This window comes from Nycticebus coucang, chromosome 10, assembly GCF_027406575.1.
Source record: "Nycticebus coucang isolate mNycCou1 chromosome 10, mNycCou1.pri, whole genome shotgun sequence".
NCBI lineage: Eukaryota > Metazoa > Chordata > Mammalia > Primates > Lorisidae > Nycticebus > Nycticebus coucang.
The window spans coordinates 123447378-123465163 of NC_069789.1; the positions used below are offsets into that span (position 1 = coordinate 123447378).

Below are 17786 nucleotides of genomic sequence, written 5' to 3' on the forward strand. Positions count from 1 at the left end.
TGAGGGTCAATGGTCTGGCCATCTTGTATATTCAGGATGTGGGGTAAGGGTCACGCCTGCTGGCAGAGGGTCCCATATTGCTGCCTACAGCCCCCCATGGCTGTCTTTGGAGTCTTGGTTGTGATTTCTCCCCCTCCTGTTTACTTCCCCATCACTGTCCATCTTGTCTTTTCTCCCGTTTCCTCCCACTTACCTCCCTTCCTTCTGCCCGGGGCCTGGGCAGCGTGCCATTGTCACATGCCAGGCAATAGTGTGTCCGGCCCACCAGCTCCCGTGGGGCACGAGAGAAAGCTGATGCCCATAGTGTCCTTAGCACCAGCTGCCACTTCTCTGGGGGCCACCGTAGCTCCTGACCTGCTGTCCGCAAATAACCCTGGGGCTGGGAAAGGCAAAAGGCGCCTTGAGCTGCATGGCCTCTGGCCAGGCCGCAGGCTCAGGTAAGAGCCCAGCTGGCAGCTGCCTCTCAGCCTCCTCCCTTTTGCTCTGGGAACCTGAGACAAAGCAGTGGCCTCGGCGTCCGTCAGTCTGTCAGCTGTTGGTCCCTGAAGACAGAAGTGGAGGTCCTGGGGAAGGGACCAGGGCCTTAGCAGAGCCCCCAGGATTGGCTCCAGGCCCCAGCCGAGTGCATACGCGGTAGGTTGCTTTCTTGTTCAAAACCCCGGAGTATAAGACTTCTCTGTCCTCAGTCACTTGGTGGGGGCAAGGCTGGGGGAGTGACATGGGGGTCATGGTAGGGGCATTATTTAGTTTACTGCAGGTGGCAGATTGGTGGCTCCCTGGTTTGGAAAGTAGGGAGAGAGAGAGAGAGTTCATTGTTGTTGAGGGGGCAGGTAGATACTGGTGGCTTGGAGCATGCCCTTGGGTGCCCAGGGCTGTCAGATTCATCCTGGGTTACCTCAACACTGGACTGTGACATGGGGGGCAGGGCTGCAGCTACTTTGGTGCCTTTCCAGTCTGGAGTGAATGTGGGTGGGTGGAAGGGCAACCTCTGTCCTTCATGGGTGTCCTGAGTGCAGGGCCTGGCCTGGTGCATAGCCCAGGGAGTTCTGCCTCCCCCATATTGGGGTCCTCGAAGGTAGGACTCTCTCCAGCCCTGTGCAGAGCAGGCAGAGCAGCCAGGGGCCTCAGAACCTGGATGTGCAATCCCTCCCCACTCTGACCAGCAATCTTTTGTCTTGCAGACTGTGCTCTGTCCACGGTGTCTCCTGCATGTCCTGCTGCTCTGAGCTGTTCCAAGCTAGGTGACAGCGTGTCACGCTGCCACCATGAATGAAGTGTCTGTCATCAAAGAAGGCTGGCTCCACAAGCGTGGTAAGGGGCTGCTTTTTGGCCACCAGATTGTATATTTCATCCTCCCACCCTGGCTGTCCCCTGGCAGCTGGTGTCCTGAGAAGCAGAGGTGCAAGCCTTTTACCAGCCTGAGGAACCAACATTCCACAGCCCCCAGGCCAGTAATCCTTACACACCCATTTCATAGAATCCTGCAGCAGTAGCCTGGGCAGGGGACCTGAAGTTTTCCCAAGCAGAGTTTCCAGGCCAGCTGGACCCCTTGAATGAGCCATAGGCCAGGCCTGAACTCTGCCTCCATGTTAGCATTCTCATTCTAACCAAGGCTCAGAGAGGGGAAGCCACTTACCTGAAGTAGCAGCACAGGGAGGCAGTATTCAACATTTATTGAGTGTGGTATGCCAGGTCATCCCAGCTCTGATATACAGTGGTGTCCTAATGGAGTTCACGTTCCAGTGAGGAGAGATGAACAACAAATAACTGTCAAGATTTGGTGGTGTGGGAGCCACTGGTGATGGGTCTTAGGCCATGGAAAGAACCTTGGTTTTAACTTTCTAGGCCATAGTGAACACCTGGATGTTTGAGCTGGTATATGACCTGAGCCAAGTGAAGTGATGGACAGGGAGGGGACCAAGAGACTAAACCTTTAGACCCCAGGGCTACCTGTCCCCAGACAGCTGCTGTAGGACACTGGGAAAGGATGAGGCATGAGGCACGTGGGGAGCCATCATAAACAGGGAGGGCAGAGAGAGCTTCGCTGAGAAGGGGGCATCTGATTAAAGACCTGAAGGAAACAAGGGAATGAACCTCATGGTTAGCTGGGGCAAGAGCATGTGGCAGAGGGGACAGTCACAGTGTCCTGAGAGGGAGTAAGCAGGCCCATTTGAAGAGATATAGGAGACTAATACCAGGCCGGTCCAGTAGAGATCAGGGCACAGGCCCATCATCCATCCTGCTTTGTCTCCACCCATAGACACAGATTAGTGATGAGGGATGGAGGCCACACCCCAGGACTAGGCCTCTTTATCAAACTGAGCAGAGGGGACCTTTTCCTGCTATCCTTTTCAGTCAGGGATTGCATTCAGGGCACCTCAGCTTAGCCCCCAGACCAAGCCCTGAGCTGGAGCTGTTGAGTGATGAACTTTTGGAATCTTGACAGATGTCAAGGTTCTTACCCTGTCTCTGTGCTTCCCTTGGTGCAGCTGTGAGCAAGCCGTGTCACCTCACTGAGCCTTGGCCTCACATCTCTAAAACAGCCTAACAATTCAGACCTCTGGTGTTGTCAGCTACCTGAGGGCAAGGATTTCCATGTGGCTTCTTCACTGTAGTATCCCTAGCATATCAAAAAGTGGTTGACATATAGTAGTTGCTCAGTAAATTATTGTTGAATGAATAATTGGGGTCATGTGTGCACATGTGTTTAGGTTTGTCAGGGTCATGGCTGCCTGTCCCTCAGCATGAGTTAGCTGAGGCTGTAACTCACTAGGCTGTGGTTCAAGGATCCTTGTGGGGTGGAGGGTGGATGTAGAACTGTGGGAGATGTGGGAGTTTCTTTCTGCTCAATGGCATTAAATGGGTCTTGGCCCCTCTTCGGGCATCATTGTCTCCATTCATGCTACAAGGGGCCAGATGAGCTGGCCACAGGCCTTCTTCTGTCTGCTGGGGTGACCTGGTGGGACACATCTGCCTGGGGTTTGCACTACACACACACGTGTGTGTGTGCACAAGTGCACTCCTGGGCCTTCCCATTGTGTGTCACTGTCAGGAGCGGCTGGCAGAGATGGGCAAAGGCAAGGTGGGCTCTGCTGACTGCCATTGTTTAGATATCTGCTGGTATAATAAAATACCTGAAACTGAGTAATTTACAATGAATAGAAATTTAGTTCAGGCCTTTTTACCACGGCAAGTGGGCCCATTGCTGTCTATGGCAAATGTGTCTTGCTCTGTGAACCTGTATCTTGCTCTTACGCTGTAAACCTTTTTCTTCCCTCAGTAAGCTTTGTTTCATGCTTAAGGAAAAAAAAAGAAATTTCCCCCTGTTGTAAAGGCAAGGAAGTAAAAAAATCAAGGGACCAGCATCTAATGAGGTCTTTCTTGCTGTATCATCCCATGGTGGAATGCAAGAGAAGGCAAGAAGTGACTGAACTTGGCCTTTTATAAGGAACTCTCTCCTGTGATAACAGCATCAATCCATCCATGAGAGTGGGGCCTCCATGACCCAAACATCTGCCATTAGACCCCACCTCCTAGCACTGTTGCATTGGGGATCAAGTTTTCAACACATCTACTTCTGGGGACACATTTAAACCCATAGCACCCCCTTTCTTGAAGAAGCATCTGACAACCACCAGTTTACTCTTCATGTATTTACCTACTCTTGTACATGTCATATAAATGGAATCATACGATATGTGGCCTTTTGTGACTGGCTTCTTTTACTTACAGCATGTTTTTAAGGTTCATCTGTGGTTAGCATGTTAGCAGTACTTCATTTCTTCTTCTTTCTTATCTACTGAAAAGCATTTATTGTACTCAAAACAGTAATAATCAAAGTTGTATGTGTGTAACAAACATAACATTCTATTTCTTTCTTTATTTTTGGCAGTAGAGTCTCACTCTGTCGCCCTTGGTAGAGTGCTGTGGCATCAGCTCACAGCAACCTAAAACTCTTGGGCTTCAGTGATTCTCCTGCCTCCGCCTCCCAAGTAGCTGGGACTACAGGCGCCCGCCACAACGCCCGGCTATCTTTTGTTGCAGTTGTCAATGTTTAGCAGGCCCGGGCTGGGCTCGAACCTGCCAGCCCTGGTGTATGTGGCCGGCGCCCTAACCACGGAGCTATGGGTGTCAAGCCACAATTCCATTTCTTTTTCTCCAAACAGTTCTGTGAAATCAAAATCCAAACATGAGAGGGGTTTTGACTTTTCCTTATATTTATTCACTGTGCCCAATATTTTACTTACTTGCTCATTTATTTTATTTTTTAATTATTTTTATTAAATCATAACTGTGTACATTGATGCATTTATGAGGTTCAGTGTACTGATTCAATATAGAGTATGAAATGCTTACGTCGAAATGATTAACACATCCATCACCTTGCTTACTTATTTGTTGTGGTAAGACAATTATACTCTTTTCTTAATAGTTTTGAAATGTATCACTTCATCATGCACATTAGGTGAGGTCCCCCCAAATACCCTCCCTCCTCCTGCCTCCACCTCCCCTCCCCTCTCTGTCCTCTTCACTTCTACTTTCTGGACTATAGTTAATGTTTTACCATTCATATGAATGTGTAGGTGATTATATATTGATTTCATAGTAGTATTGAACACATTGGATACTTTTTTCCCTATTCTTTTTGGCGTCACAGCTCACAACAACCTCAAACTCTTGGGCTTAAATGATTTTCTTGCCTCAAACTCCCAAGTAGCTGGGACTCCAGGCGCCCACCACAATGTCCGGCTATTTTTGGTTGCAGTTGTCCTCATTGTTTAGCTAGTCTGGGCTGGGTTTGAACCTGTCAGCCTCAGTGTATGTGGCTGGCACTGTAACCACTGTGCTATGGGTGCCAAACCTTTTTTTTTCCCCTATTCTTGAGATACTTCACCTCCTGCTGCAGCCTACAGCTGGGACTATAGGTGCATACCACCATGTCTTGCCTAATTTTTTATTTTTTTTGTAGAGGCAAGTCTTATTCTGTTGTCTGAGCTGGTCTCAAACTGCTGGGCTCAAGTGATCCTCTTGCCTGAGCCTCCCAAAGCACTAGGATTACAGGTGTGATTGCACTTGGCTAAACTCTAGTCTTTTGCATGTTGATATCCAGGTGTCCCAGGACCATTTGTTGAAGAGACTGTTCTTTCCCTCATTGAATGATCTTGGCACCATTGTTGAAAATCAACTGGACCATACATTTTTGGTTTTATTTTTTGACTCTGAATTTTATCCCATTGTGTATCCTTACACGACACTGTTTTGATTTTTTTTTTTTAAGAGACACAGTCTCACTTTGTTGCCCTTGTTAGAGTGCTGTGGCATCATAGCTCACAGCAACCTCCAACTTCTGGGCTTAGGCAATTCTCTTGCCTCAGCCTCCCAAGTAGCTAGGACTACAGGTGCCTGCTACAACACCTGGCTATGTTTTGTTGCAGTTTGGCTGGAGCTGGGTTCAAACCTGCCACCCTTGGTATATGGGGCCGGCGCTGTACCCACTGAACCACAGGTGCCACCCTTGTTTTTTTGTTTTTTTGTTTTTTGTTTTTTTTTTTGAGATAGAGTCTCATTATGTCACCCTAGGTAGAGTGCCGTGGTATCACAGCTCATAGCAACCTCAAACTCTTGGGCTTAAGTGATTCTCTTGCCTCAGTCTCCCAAGTAGCTGTGACTACAGGCACCCTCCACAACGCCAGCTTTTTTTTGTTGTTGTAGTTGTCATTGTTGTTTAGGAGGCCCCGGGCGGGTTTGAACCTACCAGCCCTGGTGTATGTGGTTGGCGCTCTAACCACTGATCTATGGGCACCAAGCCTGATAACTGTAGCTTTGAAATAAGTTCTGATATCAGAAAGTGTGAGTTTTTAACTTTATTCTTTTTCAATATTGTTTTGGTTATTTGGGGCCCTTTGTAATTCCATGTGAATTTGAGGATTAGCTTATCTATTTCTGAATAAAAGGTTGCTGAAGTTTTGATAGGGATTGCATTAAATCACCATCTTAACAACACTAAGTCTTCCAATCCATAAACATATGGTGTTTTTGTTTTTTTTTTCTTTGAGACAGTCTCAAGCTGTCGCCGTGGGTAGAGTGCTGTGGCGTCACAGCTCACAGCAACCTCAAACTCTTGGGCTTAAGTGATCCTCTTGCCTCAGGCTCCCAAGTAGCTGGGACTACAGGAGCCCGCCACAACGCCTGGCTAATTATTGGTTATAGTTGTCATTGTTGTTTGGTGGGCCGGGGCTGGATTTGAATCCACCAGCCTTGGTGTATGTGGCTGGTGCACTAGCTGCTTGAGCTACAGGTGCTGAGCCAACATATGGTGTTTTTGTATTTATTAGGTCTTTAATTTCTTTCTTTCTTTCTTTTTTTTTTTTTTTTTGAGACCAGAGAGTCACTATGTCACCCTCGGTAGAGCTCTATGATATCACAGCTCACAGCAACTTCAAACTCGTGGGCTTAAGCGATTCTCTTGCCACAGCCTCCTGAGTAGCTGGGACTACAGGCACCCGCCACAACACCCAGCTAATTTTTTGTGGCAATTGTCATGGTTGTTTAGCTGGCTCGGGCTGGGTTTGAACCCACCAGCCTCAGTGTATATGGCCGGCACCCTACCCACTGAGCTATGGGCACCACCCCAGTTCTTTAATTTCTTTCATCAATTTTTGTAATACCCCGTTCCCCCGAAAATAAGACATCCTCCGAAAATAAGACCTACTTACAGGAAAGAAGACGTCCCCTGAAAATAAGACCTAGTGTATCTTTGGGAGCACACCTTAAAATAAGACACTGTCTTACTTTCGGGAAAACAGGGTATATAGGCTTTTCACCTCCTTGGTTAAATTTATTCCTAAGTACTTTGTTCTTTTGGAGGCTATTATAAATGGAATTTCTTTTTTCATTTCCTTTTTGAATTGTTTATTGCTGGTGTATAGAAGAACAACTGATTTTTTGTATATTGATCTTCTTAAATTTATTGCCTCTAGTAATTACTTTGTGGATTTAGCAATTCTTTCTGATTTTCCAAATATAGAAATTCTATATATAGAAATTGTGATTTTTCAAAGTTTCTAAAGAGTTTTCTAAATTTCTATAGAGTTTTCTAAATTCTTTGATTTTCTGAATATAAGATCATGTTATCTGCAAATAGAGGTCATTTTACTTCTTTTTAATTAGGATGCTTTCTCATTGTTGGTTCACAATGGAGAAAAGAGCATTTTTGATCTTAGGGGGATGCTTTTGGTCTTTCACCATTAAGTGTGATCTTAGCAAGGTTTTATAGATGCCCTATATATATATATATATTTTTTTTTAGAGACAGAGTCTCACTTTATGGCCCTCGGTAGAGTGCCGTGGCCTCACACGGCTCACAGCAACCTCCAACTCCTGGGCTTAAGCGATTCTCTTGCCTCAGCCTCCCGAGTAGCTGGGACTACAGGTGCCCGCCACAACGCCCGGCTATTTTTTGGTTGCAGTTTGGCCGGGGCTGGGTTTGAACCTGTCACCCTTGGTATATGGGGCCGGTGCCTTACCAACTGAGCCACAGGTACCGCCCAGATGCCCTATATTATTTTGAGAAAAAAAAAATCTATTCTTAGTTTGCTGGGTGTTTTTATCATGAAAGAGCATTGGATTTTGTTAAATGATTTTTCTGCATCATTGAGATGATCATGTTGGTTTTTCTTTGTTCTATTTTTGTGTACTGCATTGAATGATTTTCATATATTGAACCACTCTTGTATTCCTGGCATAAATTTCACCTGATTATGGCATGTAATCCTTTCAATATGCTGTGAATTCGGGGGTTTGCTGGTTTTTGAACCTGTTATAAAAGGAATCATTTAGGGGCGGCGCCTGTGGCTGAGTGAGTAGGGCGCCGGCCCCATATGCTGAGGGTTCAAACCCAGCCCCGGCCAAACTGCAACAAAAAAATAGCCGGGTGTTGTGGCAGGTGCCTGTAGTCCCAGCTACTCGGGAGGCTGAGGCAGGAGAATCGCCTTAGCCTAGGAGTTGGAGGTTGCTGTGAGCCGTGTGATGCCACGCCACTCTACCGAGGGCAATAAAGTAAAACTCTGTCTCTACAAAAAAAAAAAAAAAAAGGAATCATTTAGTACCAAATTTGAAAACATTTAATAAGACAAAATCTATAAGATGATTAAGATAGTGCCTGGCACAAAGTACATTGTAGTATCATCACGACCATCTTCATTATTAATTTATCAATATCCCCTTAGGGGGATATTCCCACAGAGAGGGGAAGTGATATTATTAGAGTGTGTATTTCCCACATGACAAAAACAGCTCAGAGCCCACCTGCCCTGCCATTCTGCATTTGAGTCAAGGACCTGGCTTATTCTTTGCTTGTACACTGGGCTAATGATAAAGAGCATTTATTAAGTGCCTGTGATATGGTAGGCCCTAAGCTCATGGTTGCCATCTTTCTTTTTTTTTTTTTTTTTTGAGGCAGAGTCTCATTCTGTCGTGCTGGTTAAAGTGCCATGGTGTCATAGCTCACAGCAACTTCAAACTCTTGGGCTCAAGTGATCCTTCTGCCTCAGCCTCCCATGTAGCTGGGACTATAGGCACCCACTACAGTCCCTGGCTAGATTTTTTTTTTTATTTTCAGTAGAGACAGGGTCTCGCTCTTGCTCAGGGTGGTCTCATACTCCTGAGCTCAAGTGATCCTCCCACCTCGGCCTCCCACAGTGTTAGGACTGCAGGCGTGAGCCACTGTGCGCATCAGCCATCTCTTTTTTTAACAGCCTTACTGAGATATAATTCACATACCGTGCGATTTAGCCATTTAAAGTATATAATCCAAAGGCTTTTAGGGTATTCAGAGTTGTGCAACCATCACCACAGTCAATTTAAGGATATTTTTACTACCCTAAAAAAGAAACCCATCCCTATTGGCCATCATCCTCCTATCTCTGACCCCCTCCCTGCCTGGGCAACCCCTAATCTACTTTTCATCTCTATAGATTTGCCTGTTCTGGACATTTTGTATAAATTGAGTCATATGTTGTTGTTCTTTATGAAGGACTTCTTTCACTTAGTGGAAGTTACAGTGCATCCACGCTGTAGTCTGTGTCGGTACTTCATCTCTTATTGTGACTGATCAGTATCCATTGCACGGATATGCCATGTTTTGTTTATTCATCCACTCAAATGGTGGACATTTGAGTTGTTTTCACTTTATGGCTATTATGAATAATGCTATGGACATTTGTGTATAGATTTTTTTTAATTTTTATTTTTTTAGAGACAGAGTCTCACTTTATCACCCTCGGTAGAGTGCTGTGACGTCATAGCTCACAGCAGCCTCAGCTCTTGGGCTTAGGTGATGCTCCTGCCTCAGCCTCCAGAGTAGCTGGGACTATAGGCGCCTGCCACAACGCCCGGCTATTTTTTGTTGCAGTTTGGCCTGGGCCAGGTTTGAACCTGCCACCCTCAGTATAGGGGCCAGTACCCTATTCACTGAGCCACAGGCACTGCCCTTGTGTATAGGTTTTTGTATGGACATACGTTTCACCATTTCTTTTTTAATCCTTAACAGCTCTCTGAGGAGGTGTGTGTGTGTGTGTGTGTGTGTGTGTGTGTGTGTGTGTGTGTAGAGCTTTTGGTTATTACGGTCAGAACAATTGGAAGGGGTCAAGGGATCCTTAGAGGGTATGGCAGCAGCTCTATCCTGCCTGCCACAGAATTGTTTTGACATTTGATCCACCTGCATGGCTGTATTGGTGAATATCAGCCCATGGGATTTGGCCTTACAGGGCCACATGGCATGTGTGCTTGGAAGACTGGGCCTCCCCTGGGACTAGGCCACGAGTTGGCAAGGGTGGTTCCCTGCTGGCCACGTGCTGGGGCAGCTGGTGCCCTGGGGCACAGTTGCAGGCGTCTTCCTGCCAGTAATGACCTGTGGATCACTGGGCTCAGCCCAGGACTCCAGCCTGCGTCAGCCGGGCCACCTCAAGGGCTCTTCTGGGATTGGCATTCTTGTCCACCCTCCTCCCACCCTGCTGCTCCTTGTGAGTCACTATCTAACTGGGCTGCCTGCCCGCCGCCCGCCTTTGACACCACTCAACCTTGTCCTGACCTCTCTCCCTCCCCTTCTGTTTCATTTCAGGTGAATACATTAAGACATGGAGGCCCCGATACTTCCTGCTGAAGAGTGATGGCTCCTTCATTGGGTATAAGGAGAGGCCTGAGGCCCCTGACCAGACCTTACCCCCCTTAAACAACTTCTCTGTAGCAGGTATGTCTTAGGGTGAACGTACCAGTGTTCTAGTGCTCAGAGAATGGCTGTCAGATCTTAGGGGCACATGGGATTCAGTTATTCTTGAGTTCTAGGCCTGTTGCAGGCTTGTTGGCTCTCTTCTGCCCTTCTCTTGCTCTCCTTCTGTGTTTGTTTTTTTTTTTTTGAGACAAGAATCTCATTCTGTCACCTTCAGTAGTGTGCTGTGGTATGACAGCTTATAGCAATGTCAAACTCTTGGGCTTAAGTGATTCTTTTGCCTCAGCCTCCCTAGTAGCTGGGGACTACAGGAGCCCACCACAATGCCCGGCTGTTGTTTTTTGTTTTTGTTTAGCAGGTCCATGCAACCAAAAGCCCTGATGCATGTGGCCAGCACCCTAACCACTGAGCTACAGGTGCCAAGCCTCTCCCTCTGTGTTAGCTGAGCCAGGCAGAGCTGTCTTGGTGGGAAATGGAGAGCGGGAGGGAGGGGGAAGCCAGGGCACTTCCCCATACCCGCTGCTGGCCAGGCTCTGTGGTTCTAGCTTGTGCTAAGTGCCTCCTGTCCTTTACTCTAATAACAGCTTCCTTCCTCTGTCCTAGAGGTGTTATGGCTTCAGGGGGTATCAGGTCTAGCCTCATGTGTTCTGTTCCCTCCATGGAACCTGAAGTGATGCCCTCCAGCTGGACCTTAATCAATGAGAAGTTCACAAGCCCAAAGACTTTGCAATAACACAGTGTGCACCCATCTCCTGCCCCTCTGCTGCCTTCCTTCCCTGCAGACCTGGTCAGCCCCTATGTCCTTGTTCTTTCTTCTGAGAACATTTCAGAGGTACCCCCATCTCCAGCACCTTAGCCTAGACCATTGTCCTCTCCCCTTGCTGCTCTAGATTCCAGCCTAGTTCCGCTCTGCTCCATAAAAAGTGTTTTTCTGATGGTTCTTTCGTGTGACGCCAGCAGATCTGTGATCCCAGCACATCTGTTACCAAACCCCACTTCTCAACCTGGGCTGCCAGCCTGTCCCTAGCAGCTCCTTGGATGTTTGTCCCAGGGTATCCTCCAGGTCCTTCACACCTGCCTAGTCCCAAACTGACCTTTAGGTCTCCCCTCCCCTCCCCTAACCTTCTATTTCCTGTCTCCATCTCAGGGGCATCCCTATCAACCCCCCAGTCCTCGGGCCAGAGGCCTGGGCCTTGTCCCAGATGCCCTGCCTACTGCTGTGGCCTGTTTACCTGCCTATCCTCCCCTCCAAGTGGCCTCACTTTGATGTAGCACCATTCTCCCCTGCTCCTTGCATCCTGCCTCCCTGTACCCCTGGCTTCTAGTCTCACCTTCTGCATAGTAGCCAGAGGGATAGTTCTCAATTTGTTTGTGTCCCTTCTCTATTTAAAAGTCTTCCAAGGCTCCCTGTTGCCGTGAAGACAAAGTCCAGAACTCCCATGGTGGCTTCCAAAGCCCTGCCTGGCTGGCCTCAGCCCACCTCTCCAGTCTTGTTTCTCACTTCTTTGCTCCTTGTACTTGGAGCAGAATTGTCCATCCTCTGAGTATGTTGGGTGCCATCTTCCCTTTGGACTTCTTTACTTGATGTACCCTGTGTCTAAGTTCCATTTTCGTTCATGTCTTAGTTCAGAGATGCTGCTTCCTCTGAGAAGTCTTTCCTGACTCCATGTGCTGGGTTAGATGCCATCTCTTGAGTTTTTACACACCTCTGGGCCTCCCCCCATCACAGCCCTGACTACTGAGTCATCACTACCTGGTGGTCTTGCCCTTCCCCACTACATACTAGACCTTGAGCCCTGTGAGGACAGGTCGGGGTTGTCTCAAGTCACTAGAGTGCCTCAACATAGCTTGGGGCTGGGCACACAGGAGGTGGCTTGGGGAATGTGGGCTGCACTAGACAATGCTGTCCCCTCACTCGCATACTCTCCTCTTCCTCTGCCTACAGAATGCCAGCTGATGAAGACCGAGAGGCCTCGGCCCAATACCTTTGTCATACGCTGCCTGCAGTGGACCACAGTCATTGAGAGGACCTTCCATGTAGACTCTCCAGATGAGAGGTGAGTCCAGGCCTCCAGAAGGCTGCCATCTGAGAGTGACCAAGCCTAGTGTGAGCAGAAAGGGTAGAGATGGACAGATTTCCTCTGTGACCCTCCATAGGCATTTTCAGTCTGCAAGGCTTCTGTGTGGAGGTCTCCTTAGCTGCAGCTGAGAAGAGCTGGGACTGTTAGTCTGAAGACCCCACTCTTGGAGCAGCACCTGTGGCTCAGTGGGTAGGGCGCTGGCCCCACATACCGAAGGTGGCAGGTTCAAATCGGCCCTGGCCAAACTGCAACAAAAAAATAGCCAGGTGTTGGCTTGGCACTTATGGCTCAAACAGCTAAGGTGCCAGCCACATGTACCTGAGCTGGTGGGTTCGAATCCAGCCTGGGCCCGCTAAACAACAATGACGGCTACAACCAAAAAATAGCTGGGCATTGTGGTGGGCACATTGTCCCAGCTGCTTGGGAGGCGGAGGCAGGAGAATCACTTGAGCCCAGGAGTTGGAGGTTGCTGTGAGCTGTGTGACACCACTGCACTACCGAGGGCGATAAAGTTAGACTCTGTCTCTACCAAAAAAAAAAAAGACCCCACTCTGTGTCCTTGAACTTGAGGACCCAGGGGAATCGTGGGCAGAGCTTGTGTAATAATACAGAATGCTTAAGGATAAACCTTGATGCACACTCTTAGATAAACAAGGCTAATATTATAACTTTATAACTTACTTCAGTTTCCATTTTGAACTCCCATTATGTCAGATTACAGAAGCTTAGTTTCCATCAGTATGCTATGCCCTCTCTCCTTTCATCCTAAGCAGTGAGTCTAAGTGTTGAAGGGCCCACTGTGTATGAAAGCATGGTGGAGGAGGTGGCATTCTTCTGATCCTGAAGCCTTATGTCTACATGAGTATGCACTGAGCCCTGCAGTATCCTGTGAAGCACTCAGTTTGGTTCCTGCAGAACCTTAGACAACCCTCTTTGCTGTCCTCTTGGCCTTTTCAGGACTGGGTCTTCACTACTTCTGAAGAATCTCTGTTCTGGGCATAGAAACCATTCTGCTGCTTCTGTGGAGAAATGAAAGTCCAGGATTTTACTGGAATGCAGCCATAATGGATGTCAACTCTCTTTTAGTGTCTCCTAAATCTGGCTGGTATTTTATTAACTTCTTTAGTCTACAAGGTTCAGGGCCTCTCTGTCCAGAATGTAGAGACTCCTCCTCTGCCCAAGGAAATCTTTTCTGTTTTCTAAAGGAAGCTCCACTCTCCTCAAATCCATGCTACCTATTCCCCTTAAAACTTGTTTGGAATTTTAAAAAGCATCTAGAAAACAATGAGCTACAACCACCTATGAAATTGAAAGGTAGGAGAGAAAATGGAAAATCTTTAAAGAAAAAACATTGGCTAAAGATTTCAGAAATATGTTTCTAAAAAAAAAAAAAAAAATTATACAGAATGCTGGGCCTGACTGAAGGGCCTTGTTTTACCTGGAGATCTGCAGAGGATCAGGTAGGTAGCCACATTTGGGACAAGCATCTTTTTTTTTTCTTGAGACAGAGTAAGACTCTGTCACCCTGGGTAGATTGCTGTGGTATCACAGCTCACATCAACCTCTAACTCTTGGGCTCAAGCGATCCTCTTGCCTCAGCCTCCCAAGCATCTGGGACTCCAGGCACCTGCTATAATAACTGGCCAGTTTCTCTGTTTTTAGTAGAGATGGAGTCTCACTCTTGTTCAGATGGTCTCAAACTCCTACTCAAGTGATCTTCTCATCTCACCCTCTCAGAGAGCTAGGTTATAGGTATGAGGTACCACACCTGCCCCAGAACAAGTGTCTGTAGTGATTTTGAGGAAGGTAGTACAGGATTCAATTTAATAGAAGAAAGCCAGGCATGGTGACTCACGCCTATAATCCTAGCACTCTGGGAGGCCGAGGCAGGTGAATCACTTGAGCTCTCGAGTTTGAGGCCAGCCTGAGCCAGAGGGAGGCGCTATCTCTAAAAATAGCTGGGTGTCGTAGCAAGTGCCTATAATCTCAGCTACTTGGGAGGCAAGGGGATCATTTGAGCCCAAGAGTTTGAAGTTGCTGTGATGTGACGCCATGGCCCTCTACCAAGGGTCTTTGCCTTATCTGTCCAGCCTCCTGTGTCCTTGAAGAGCAGAGAGAGACCTTTCTGCCCTCCCGCCTTTTTTATTCTTTTTATGCAAAGGATAGCATTGTATACACTGTTCTGGACTTGTGTATTTCGTTTAAGAATGTATCCTGGGGAGTCTTTTTCTGCCTTAGCATATGGGGAACTGCTGCTGCTCTGTTTTATGTTTCGTTTTTATGAATTTTTTTAAAGTTGGACATGTATATGTGTGCCAGAGTTTGTTCATTTTAGCAGTTCTTTATTTATGGTGACTGGGGTTACATGGCTTTGTGTTTTCAAGCATTTGAATTTTTGCCAGTCTGAGCAGTGAGAAATCACCCTCAGGGTTGTGTTAACTTTCCTTTCTTCTCTATAGATGTGATTGACTTTCAAGAGCCATATGTTTTGTTTTGCAAACTCTCATTTGTCTACTTTTTCTATTGGGTACTTGGTCTTTTTTTTATTTGTATCTGAAAGCTCTTTAGAATTAGGGAGCTTTAGCCTTTTTTTTTTTTTTTTGAGATAGAATCTTACTCTGTTGCCCTGGGTACGGTGCAGTGGTGGTAAAACTCACAGCAACCGGCGGCGCCTGTGGCTCAAGGAGTAGGGTGCCAGCGCCATATACCAGAGGTGGTGGGTTCAAACCCAGCCCTGGCCAAAAAAACAAAACAAAAAAAAAAAAACCTCACAGCAACCACCCAGCCCTGGCCAAAAAAAAAACCTCACAGCAACCTCAAATTCATGGGCTCAAGATATCCTCCTGCCTCAGCCTCCTGAGTAGCTAGGACTACAGGTACCTGCTACCATGCATGGCTAATTTTTCTATTTTTTTTTTTTTTTTTTTAGAGATAGGGTCTCATTGTTGATCAGGTTGTTCTCAAACTCTTAAGCTCAAGCAATCCTCCTGTCGTGGCCTCCTAAAGTGCTAGGATTAGCGGCATGAGCCACGGCACCCAGCCAAGTTTAGCCTCTTATAATGAATGAGAAATGTTCTTTCTTCCCACATTGTCCTTTTGGATCTCGCTTTGAGAAATACTCTTAGTTGTCCATGGGGTAAGGATTCAGGAAACCCTCTGGAGAACCCTAAAACAGTGCTAAGAGAACTTTCTGCCATCACGGAAGTTCTCAATATCTGCATGCATGCGTGCCTATTGAGCATTTGACACAGGGCCACTGTGTAATGGAATATTTATTTTTATTTTTATTTGAGACAGTCTCACTTTGTCACCCTTGGTAGAGTGCGGTGGTGTTATAGCTCATAGCAAGCTTCAACTCCTGGGTACAAGCAATCCTCTTGGCTTAGCTTCCCAAGTAGCTGGGACTATAGGCGACCACCACAATGCTTGTCTAATTTTTCTATTTTTAGTAGAGATGGGATCTCACTCATGCTCAAGCTGGTCTCGAACTCTTAAGCTCAAATAGTTCATCTGTCTCAGCCTCCCAGAGTGCTAGAATTATAGGCGTTAGCCACCATCCCCGGCTGGAAGGGAATCTTTAAATTTAAATCTTTAAATTTCATGTCCCCACTCCCCACTGCCTGATTAAAAAGGGTGCTAGTGGCTACCTTTTGGGTTTTTTTTTGTTTGTTTGTAGAGTCAGAGTCTCACTTTAGCGTCCTAGGTAGAGTGCTGTGGTGTCACATAGCTCACAGCAACCTCCAGCTCTTGCCTCAGCCTCCCAAGTAGCTGGGACTAGCTGCCCGCCACAACGCCCGGCTATTTTTTTTGTTGTTGCAATTTGGCCGGGGCTGGTTTTAAACCTGCCACCCTCAGTACATGGGGCCGGCACCCTATCCACTGAGTCACAGTTGCCGCCCCAGGGGCTACCTTCTTAAGTGCCAACACAAACAATATCATAGGACTTGTTACTACAATCTATACTGTAATGCTTATTGCATGTCTTCCCAAGGTTAAAAATAAACTTGCTCCACCAGGGGGAACAGAATTACCATCTCAAGCCAACTGAGTTGTTACTCAGTTGAAAACTATAGACCCAAACCTAGACTCCCAATAAAACCAAATCAGGAGCAGTAGTTGCATAGGTCCTGCATGTTGGTGAGCTGGGTTTTTTTTTTTTTTGGAGACAGTCTCATTATGCTACCTTTGTTAGAGTGCCATGGCATCACAGCTCACAGCAACCTCAAAATCTTGGGCTTAAGTGATTCTCTTGCCTCAGCCTACCCAAGTAGCTATTTTAGCCCGGCCACCACAATGCCCAGCTATTTTTTTGTTGTAGTTTCCATTGTTATTTAGCTGGCCGGGGCCAGGTTTGAACCCACTAGCCTCAGTGTATGTGGCCAGCGCCTACGGGCGCTAAGCTGGTGAGCTGGTTTTTGAAGAATGAATGAGAAAGGTTCAAGAAAAGGGACCAGCATATACAAAGGCCTGGAGGTGAAACAGCTTGTGCATTTCAGAGGGTTCCCTGTCACCAAAAAATCCAGGGGTAAAGAGTATTGGAAAGGAAGTGGGGACATAAAGGCACTCAAAGATGAAGAGCTCATCCAGGGCTTTGGACTCCAGATGGAGATCCCCACAGGGCTTGGCAAGCTCTTGATAAATTGGGGTTTGTCACACAGTTGTTATAAAATTCAGGGGGAAGAGAAACAGAAGCCCTTGACTCAGCAGTATGTGAGGCAGTTTTTGAGACTGGAAAAGGAGCAGTGGGGAGCCAGCAAGGTGTTTTAGTAGGCAAGAGAGATGATCTAGTTTCCATTTTTGCAAGATAACGTGCCCTTGAGTATGTGGGAGAATCCCATTACTAAGGCTGTGGGAGTGGAGAACCTCTGCCTTCTTCCTTACTATCTTCTGCTGCTGCTGGAGAGAGAACTGCTGGGACTACTCTGAGAGAACAGACCCCAGATTCCTGACCTTAACCCTGGAGTTGGTGTGCACCAGACATAGGAGGAGGGAGGCACCCTCCACTCTGCTCGTGGTTGACAGACACCATCCTCTCTGCCCTTGCTACATAGGCCTGACATTGGCTGGCTGTTCTGGAGCCTGGAGAGGGACATAAGGGTCGCAGGGCACATGGGCACCACACTGGTGACTGGTCATTGTCTGGGTGCTGTGGTGCCCTCCTCACTGGACTTCTGGATGTCTTGCCTGCCTTCTGCAGGGCAGCTGGGGACCCTCCCTGCCCCCTCTATTCCAGTGCTGACTTGTTTCAAATGTAGGAAAGCTGAAAGATTAGCATAATGAGTAAACATCCAGGCACCCCATACCAGGATTCAGCAGTTTGACATTTGCCACGTTTCCTTCATCTGGTTGTGTTTTATGTTGAATCTTGAACATTTGTTCATACTTCATGACACTGTACTCCTTAATACTTCAGCAGGCATTTCCTGAGAATAAGGGCTTTCTCCTACAGAATTATGATACCCCCTACCACACCTGGG

The 17786-nt window shown here is 47.1% G+C and overlaps 1 protein-coding gene across 3 annotated transcripts in view; it reads left to right on the forward strand.

Annotated features, from left to right (window-relative positions):
- AKT2 (AKT serine/threonine kinase 2) overlaps positions 1 to 17786 on the forward strand; it is a 59153-nt gene that overhangs the window by 22281 nt on the left and 19086 nt on the right. For 2 of the 3 annotated variants that reach the window (XM_053604325.1, XM_053604326.1), the window contains exons 2-4: positions 1182 to 1311; positions 10121 to 10249; positions 12174 to 12285. In XM_053604325.1, the coding sequence (XP_053460300.1) occupies positions 1266 to 1311; positions 10121 to 10249; positions 12174 to 12285 (287 nt within the window). In that variant the 5' untranslated portion in view covers positions 1182 to 1265. Of the gene's footprint in view, positions 1 to 496; positions 634 to 1181; positions 1312 to 10120; positions 10250 to 12173; positions 12286 to 17786 lie in introns of all 3 variants that reach the window. The other variant, XM_053604327.1, reaches the window with a different exon arrangement.